The sequence below is a fragment of the Stegastes partitus genome, unplaced genomic scaffold (genome assembly GCF_000690725.1).
Source record: "Stegastes partitus isolate 25-593 unplaced genomic scaffold, Stegastes_partitus-1.0.2 Scaffold398, whole genome shotgun sequence".
In the NCBI taxonomy this organism is placed as follows: Eukaryota; Metazoa; Chordata; class Actinopteri; family Pomacentridae; genus Stegastes; species Stegastes partitus.
In genome coordinates, this window is record NW_007578129.1 from 449,261 (window position 1) to 457,738 (window position 8,478).

Genomic DNA, 8,478 nt, shown 5'->3' on the forward strand with positions numbered 1-8,478 from the left:
ATAAAACGTGAGTACGTGTTGCGTGCATTCTTTCTAGGGATGGTCAACTATTACGGCAAGTTTTTGCCTGACCTCTCAAAGGTTTTGGCCCCACTGTACAAACTGCTTCGCAACGACACAAAGTGGAAGTGGGATCAGGAGCAAGAAACAGCTTTTAAGGAAGTTAAAGAGCTCCTCCACTCTGAAAGACTTCTGGTTCATTTCGACCCTGAGAAAGACATTTCGCTGTCATGTGACGCCTCCCCCTACGGAGTCGGGGCGGTGTTGTCACATGTGATGGAGGACAGTTCTGAGAAGCCCATTGCTTTTGCTTCAAGGACCCTAACTACAGCAGAGAAGGGTTACTCACAGTTAGACAAGGAAGGTCTAGCGGTGGTATTTGCAGTAAAGCGTTTTCACCAATACCTCTATGGCAGGCCATTTACGATTGTTACAGATCATAAACCACTGCTAAGCTTGTTCAGTGAGGTTAAGTGCATCCCACCACTAGCTTCAGCCAGGCTACAGCGCTGGGCTCTCACGCTATCAGCTTATCAGTACACCATTCTGTACAGGGCAGGTAAGGACAATGCAAATGCTGATGCTTTGAGTCGATTGCCTTTGCCGGAGGCCCCGTCTTCTACATATGTGCCGCCGGAGACTGTGTTTTCCTTAGAGAGACTTGCAGACATGCCCATAAAAGCAGCTCAAATCAGACACTGGACTGACAGGGACCCAGTCCTCTCCAGAGTCAAGACACTCCTTTTGCAAGGCTGGCCAAATGCTGTGGAAGGGGAGGAGCTGCGGCCGTATGCTAAACGTAAAACAGAACTGAGTTTGCAAGATGGTTGCATCTTGTGGGGGTCAAGAGTTGTCGTACCTCCTCCTGGGCGTAAGCGGATTGTTGAGGAAATACATGAGACACACCCAGGAATGTCTAGGATGAAAAGTCTAGCAAGGTCCTATGTCTGGTGGCCAAAAATGGATGAGGATCTAGAGAAGAAAGTAAAGTCATGTACACAGTGTCAGACTCATCAGAACATGCCACCACCAGCCCCTTTGCACCCATGGGAGTGGCCTGACCGCCCCTGGTCCAGATTGCATTTGGACTTTGCTGGTCCCTTTCTGGGACAAATGTTGATGATAATGGTGGATGCCCATTCTAAATGGATAGATGCTCATATCATGAATAACATCACAGCCACCTCCACCATAGACAAACTCAGACAGGTGTTTGCAGTTCATGGGTTACCTGACAGCCTAGTCACAGATAATGGACCAACGTTCACAAGTGAGCTGTTCACTGAAATCATGCAACAGAATGGAATTCATCACATTAGGACGGCTCCTTTTCACCCTGCCTCGAATGGTTTGGCAGAGCGGGCTGTGCAGACTGTAAAAGAAGGCTTGAAGCGGATGACAGGAGATTCTCTGAGCATGAGGCTTTCACGTTTCTTGTTCAAGTACCGCCTCACGCCACAGACAACAACTGCATGCACCCCAGCTGAAATGCTGATGGGGCGCAGGCCTAAATCTAGGTTGGACCTGCTGCACCCCGACATAAAGGCACGAGTGAAGGAGAAGCAGGAAAGCCAGAAAAACAGACATGATCATTGTGCACGGCAGAGACTGTTGAAACCTGGTGACCGTGTCTATGTGAGGAACTTCAGCAGTAATTACACAGTGTCATGGCTGCCTGGGGTTGTTCTGAGACAAACTGGTCCAGTCTCATATGTTGTTAAATTGGCAGATGGACGTGTGTTTCGCAGGCATCAGGATCATGTGTGCCTACGCTATGACGCAGACCCTGAAGAGGAAAACTCCACAGATTGTTCATTAGTGGGACAGTCCACTGTGGGAGAGCATTCTCCAGTGACAGTGCAAGAAAGAGAACCACAGGGAGAGTTACTGGTTCCCTCTGATGAAGTGGGANATAGATAATGGATGGATGTAGAACCCCATAACAGGCCACTTCTAGTACTTCAGGGCTCCAAAAATTCCACACATACTCTACACTCCACTGGGGCCACCATACAAACACTTATGCACAGCTAAAGCTAAAAAAAAAAAAAAAAAGAAGTCATTTTTTAGATTTCCTTTTCAACTTGAAACTTGTCATTTCCAGTATTTGGTAGTATCAATGGGCAGATTTTCCACACTTTTTCAGATGTGATTTTTCAAACACAAACTGTGTTTCTATTCCAGTCTTTATTAAGCTTAACAAACAAACAGGAGTTAAACAGTGCAGACAGAGCTCAGGCTGGACCATAACAAAGTGTTTGATAACAAAGAAAAACTAATTAATTGATTAATTAATGAGCTCCTGACAGAGGGTAAGAGGAAATTGAAAGGGAGTGGTCATCATGTCAGGAGTCCGATCACTATGGAAGCACATTCCGGTTAACAATTAACTATGATGATGAAAACTTTGATACAACTGGAAATTTCTTTAGAAAGTTCTGAGGTGTAACTTCAAACTAAAATATATTATTCTTCTCCTTCAAATATAATTCATTTTTAACTGACTGTTAATTTGGCATCTGTTCTGGAGCTTTTGATCAGATCACATGATCTTCCTCTGCAGATCAGTTAACAAAATGAAATTGCAGGTGTTTAAACATCATTTTATGAAGTGAACTTTGAGAGTTTTAGGACCATTGAGATGGCAGACCTACTTCATGTCCACACTGGCACCGTGTAGTTCCTATGTTTTTTCAATTTAGCTCCCATATCTTTATAACTACAGTTCCTAATTTAAGAGTTCTCTTTGTTTCTTTAATGGTATTCCATGTTTCATGTTGGTTTTGTGTTGTAGTTTTGATACTGCATAATCGAAACAAATCTATCCCAAAAACACATTTAAAAGTGAGCCTGGAGTTAATGCAACTTACTATTGTCTTGTAGTTTTTTTTAAAGTGCTGTCAAAATCATTTAAAATACTTTTTAGGCCTAAATTCAGAAAAGTGGATATGTAAATTTTTGAGATGTCTTTATGACCCTGTAAAATGTCCTTTTTTCAAGCCTTTTATGGACTTCCAGAAGGACTAATGACTAATCCATTCAGCTATAAAGTTCATTCTTGCTCTTGAATGTTGATGAAGATCCTGTGATAAGTTCAAAATCTCCAGAAGAGTAACTTAACATAACTGAAGGAGGATTTCTTTTAATTGTTGTTATGTGTTTTTTTTTTTTTTTTTTTTTTACGTGTTTTGCATGTACTGATTTTATTTGTTATTTACTTTTGGTAGGAAAGGGCTTCCGTAGTTCTGACACAAGACCAGACAAAAGTTGCACAGAACAAAACAACAGATTTCCTGACAAGTAAAATCAAGATTTTCCTTCCTGCTCTCAAACATAAATTAATATGAGTACACTGACATCACTAGTAATAACAACAATACAGACACCAAGTACAAAATACATTCTGACCCATCATTTCTACAAGTTTTACACAGTTAACATTTTACAAAAATATCACATCGAATATATTCATTATTCAGAGTTCAGATGCTTCTCAGACACATCAAATGCCTAATTATAATTTTGTGGAGTTTTTTTTTTTTTATTAATTTGTGAAAGTTTGTTTTAGAGCTGAAAACTATTAGAGGAACAGTAGAAAATTGTTCATATACTGTTTTGATAAGCATTTATTCATCTAAATTACTTTTCAAACAATGTCAAACATCTGGTATAAATTTGCTCTACTGTTCAAAATTAACTTCTATATGAGAATGAAATCATACAGGATTTAGAATGAAATGAAATCATGTATAAGTTATTAGTATAGGGAGTAGGCTAAACATTTAAACCTTCTTATTTGAAAAATTGAGTTTTTAGTCCGATGTTTATGATTTCATTTGTGTGTGTGTATGTGTGTGTGTATGTGTGTGTGTGTGTGTGTGTGTGTGTGTGTTTGTGTGTGTGAAAAGCAGCTGAGCTCTAAATTCACATGGGGATTTCCTTATGTGAAGGTTTTCAGGAAAGGGAAGAGGAAAGGAATCTCCATTACTTTATTTGTATTTCTTAAATATTTGACAGCTGTGTGTCTAAGCGCTACAGGTTCTAGTGGTTCTTAGAGGGTGAGTATCTAGTCAGACTCTTCTATGAGGATCAACAACACTTTCTATGACGCTCATAACTGCCATTCAGTAATATCAACCTTCACGATGAAATAAGACACATCAATAATTCACTACTACAGTGTCTATAAACCTTCAGGATGCTTTAAGTGTCTGATAAAGTGTATTTTTCAAGGCTGAGTTCTGTATCATGAGGATGTTTGGATGAAATCTGCAAACCGCTTTCTGGTCTTGCCAGGTCCTGAATGAAGCAGGACCTTGATGGTCATTTTTAAGCAGACGAGCTGAGTTAAACCTGAGCTTATGTGGGAGCAGAAACCATCCATAGATCCAGCAGTTAAAGCAGCCGATCCTCCTGCGGGTGACGTGATGGTTCTGACTGAAGGTTGTGAGCTACATATAGAGTCGGACCTCCTCTATCTCAAGGTTCACTGATCCCAGTTTCACCAGCTTAAAAGTCTCCATAAGTGCTGTGAGTTCTGAGCCGCAGAGGGTTCGTGACAACACTACATGGCACTGTTCACGTGTTTCCTGTACAAACACAAACTCTCCATCTGACTCTGTACATCACCCTCTCCTCCGCTCATTTATGGCCAGACATTTGAATGTTTACGATGACGATGTGATGTTCCCTGAGGACACTACCGTTGTCTCCCGTGGTGAGTACTCCGTCTCCTCCTTGTTGGGGTGGGAGGAGTTATCCGATTTGCTGCGGCTGAATTCTGCCCCCATGATCGGCCCTGTAAACTTGACCTTTGGCCGGATACAGGCAGTGCAGCAAAGCAACGTCTTGAGGAATGCGCGCCGCATCTCGTTACTGGTCAGCGTGTAGATAAGCGGGTTCATTGCAGAGTTGAGGACCGCAAGTGCCAGAAACCACTCGGCCTTGTAGAGGATGGGGCAGCTCAGCGTCTCACATGCCACGTCTAGAAGCAGGAGAATGAAGAGTGGTGCCCAGCAGGCAATGAAGCAGCTCAGGACAATGATGACAGTCTTCAGCAGCGCCATTGACTTCTCTGAGCTCTTGCTATTGGCACCAGCATTGCCACGACCGTTGGACACTTTGCGAAAGACAAGTTTGCGGCTTCGAGTACGCACCAGAGCGTAGATCCGAGCATAGAGCACCACAATGGCCATAAGAATGATGCTGAAGACAGTGGTGCAGAACAGGATGTAGGTCTTGTGGTAGAGCGGCAGCACTGTGGAGCAGTGCGTCATGCTCTGGATGCAGTTCCAGCCCATCACCGGCAGTCCGCCCAGCACTGCCGCGATCATCCACACGGTGCTGATGAGCAGGAAGACGCGGCAGGTGTTGCCATTGTTGTGCAGCTTCATTTTCAGCATGGTGAGGTGGCGCTCAATAGCAATGGCCAGCAGACTGAAGACAGATGCCGCCAGCGCCACAAACATGCTACCTTCCCTGAAGAACCACTGTGTGGGTGTCAGCTTGTAGGTGTTGGCGCCCGACAGCAGGATGTTGGCAGTGTAGACGACACCGGCCAGCAGGTCAGACAGCGCCAGGTTCCCAATAAAGTAATACATGGGTTTGTGGAACTTCTTGGTTCTCCAGATGGTGGTCAGGACCAGGATGTTCTCCAGGATGATGAAGCAGCACACGATGATGAAAACCACTGAGTCCGCTTTCAGACCTGAGTCCTGCTGCGTCTTGCGAAACTTGCCAGTGTAGTTGTAGTGCTTGGCGATCAGGTCAGAGTAGCTGGGCTCAGCCATGGCCTGCAGCTGCAGAGGGAGTCTGGCAGGGGGCACTCCGTCCTCAGATTTCAGTGCTTCATGTCAGGCAGTAACCCTGAAGAAGAGCAGAAGGAGTCCTGCTGCTGGAGGAGGACATGTTCCTGCAGGGGGATGCAGAAGAATCTTTAATAACTGCTCTGAGACCAGCTTGTTAGTGGACACACGTCTTTAAAAACAAACTTCAAAATACTCTGTCATATACATTCAGAGTTCATACAACAAAAGTGTTCTTTAAACTCACTCAGGACATAAAATAAAACTTCCAATCATCACTGTGAGGGACTGAAGACAAACAGAAGCAACATTTAAAACTTCAGTTGGGAAGAGTCACATTCTTCAAACTGATGAAATAAAACTGCACTGGTCTCTCATTGTCAACTTTAAATCTGTCACCTAAGCTGTAAATTCATTTAGTTAACTTGAACTGTAGCTGTTGAAACATCCCCTAGATACAGTCATGAGTTATTAAACCTCTAAAAATCCACTTAAAGCTTTACTTGCTGAAGACTCACAAACCCGATCTGTTTCTAATCAGCTGGTTAGAAGACAAACATCCTGAAAAACAACCTTTAAATACCTTGAAGGTGTTTCTCTAAAGTCAGGCTTCCTTAAATCTGTGGACTGTATACTTTTAAACCTCAAATCACACCATTAGTTTTTATCAAAGTTGGGTCATTTTTAGTTCAGAAATGTCATTTTAGAAAAAACATTTGAAACACACCTTAAATACATTCAGGAGTTAATAAGACCTCAAAGTTTTAGCTTAAGAGTCAGAAACCTGCTGCAGGTTCCTAAAGAACTGTAAAGAGGATCATAATCACCTTGTTAGTGGACGACCAGCCTTTAAAATGACTGAACCTGTAACATGCTTTAACCTATAAAGCTGTCTCCCAGTCACACCCTGCAATCTAATTTTTTATGCCTCTGCTTTACTGTTTCACTTTGCTTGAGGTGAAGAATGTCATCTGAAGCAACTTTTAAAGCTGTAGTCTGAGATGTTAGCAGTCCTGTATGGAAGAGCTAAAATGACTAAATACACAAATGTAACAAATGCAACACATATAGTGTGTAACGATTACATCAAAAGCATATGTTAGATTTGCTATTATGTAGCTTCATGAGAACCCAGCTAACTCTAACATATTTTTGATTCAGTTAAGACCTAAATGCACAATTGTAGAGGACCCACATTTGAGGATGAACTACACTGCAGCTCTTGTAGCATTGTTCTTGTTGTGGCACGAACCTGCTGTCTACAGTCAGCACACTAAGCAAATACAGCTGTACTTTTCCATTATCTGGACAGACATACAAAAAACATGATTGTATCTGCTACTTTTAGTAACTTTGTGGAGGACGGGCTCCTAAAACGTTCCTTAAACGAAAACAAGAAAAGCCGCACCGGTTCGGCTCAGTCCACTGAGACCACACGGTGTTAAAGGACTTGAAGGTTCCACTGGAGGAACCGGCTGTGACAAAAGCCCCACTGCTGTGTCTTTAGCCGTGTTCCACCGTGTGCGTGTTTTCTGTCTCCTGTGGTGGAAAACGGCTGTTTGTGTCCGATCTGAGGTTCATACTGAGGAATAAGCAGAGCTGCACCGACATCAGCTCCTCGATTCAACTCAGCGGCGAATTGTCGACGCTCCGTTTCTTCACTTTTACATTTTACTTTCACTGAAACACTGAACCGACTTTCTAGCGAAGCTGAGCATCAACGCGATAAAAGCGCTTTTCACGGAAATAAAAGTGTTTCGTTTTTACCTTGAGTCAGAGTCCGGATGAAGACAGTCCGCCAGCAGAGTGAAGGAGAAACGACACACACACACACACACACACACACACACACACACTCTCTCTCTCTCTCTCTCTCTCTCTCTCTCTGAGGAGGAGGAGGATGGTGGGATGAAGATGCTGCCCTCCTCTAGCTCACCTGACTGTAGTTTCTTCTCCTTTATTCTTCACATCATCACTCAAAGTGAACAATAGTCACAACAATGAAACACTAGAAACAGGCTTCTGATAAAGAAGAATATTTGTTGTTTTATGAGTAAAATCATTGCTGATGTTTTTTCTTGGCTAAGATTGTGGCTGTGAGCAGCACAAAGGTGAGTGGAGCAGGAGCAGGTAGAGCCTGGGCCAGCATCACCTGAGCCCGAGCCACACAGGTGGCCAGGAACAAAGCTGATGCTGCAAGCTGAACAAAAAGTTTTCGCACAACACAAACACAAAGCACTATTTAGACTGACTAGATGTGATTTAGGCAGAATATAATTGATAACTTTACATCAATGCCCCATGTTATTATCAGACAATTTTCCTTTGTGTCTAAAGTATATTTGACAGTTACACTTTGTCATAGATTGCTGCCTTTGTATAAATGTTTTACATCCATAAATATATAATCTGCCTTAACCCTCATCTTTTATTGTTTCAGATTTTTTTGTTGGTATGACTTTTTAAATGTTAAACAGCGGTAGATCTCACTTCTGGATCATAAAGATGTTTATAAATAGCATAGCTATTTATGGTATATGTCTGCAATTCACATTTTTACATTTTAAAAGATTAAAATGTTGTAATTTACAGATAACTACAGTGATAGTCAAGGTTGCAACATTATATAAGTAGAGAATATCATTTAAAAGCCTAGTTACAATATGATACAATA

At 42.3% G+C, this 8,478-nt stretch overlaps 2 protein-coding genes across 2 annotated transcripts in view; one reads left to right on the plus strand and one right to left on the minus strand.

Moving 5' to 3' along the window:
* Positions 1-1,920, plus strand: part of LOC103359821 (uncharacterized protein K02A2.6) — a 6,364-nt gene extending 4,444 nt beyond the window's left edge. The window contains exon 4 of the mRNA XM_008285359.1: positions 13-1,920. Within this exon, the coding sequence (XP_008283581.1) occupies positions 13-1,920 (1,908 nt within the window). The remainder of the gene's footprint in view (positions 1-12) is intronic.
* A 1,973-nt stretch (positions 1,921-3,893) lies between these two features.
* Positions 3,894-7,635, minus strand: s1pr1 (sphingosine-1-phosphate receptor 1). The gene is made up of 2 exons (XM_008285353.1): positions 7,572-7,635; positions 3,894-5,911 (listed from the first exon to the last, which is right to left on the minus strand). Exon 2 carries the CDS (start codon positions 5,787-5,789, stop codon positions 4,668-4,670), a length of 1,122 nt encoding a protein of 373 aa, XP_008283575.1. The 5' UTR covers positions 5,790-5,911; positions 7,572-7,635; the 3' UTR covers positions 3,894-4,667.
* Between the last annotated feature and the right edge of the window lie 843 nt (positions 7,636-8,478).

What these genes read in the sequence shown, in the direction of transcription:
- s1pr1 (XM_008285353.1), bottom strand. Translation starts at nt 5,789, where the DNA reads ATGGCTGAGCCCAGCTACTCTGACCTGATCGCCAAGCACTACAACTAC.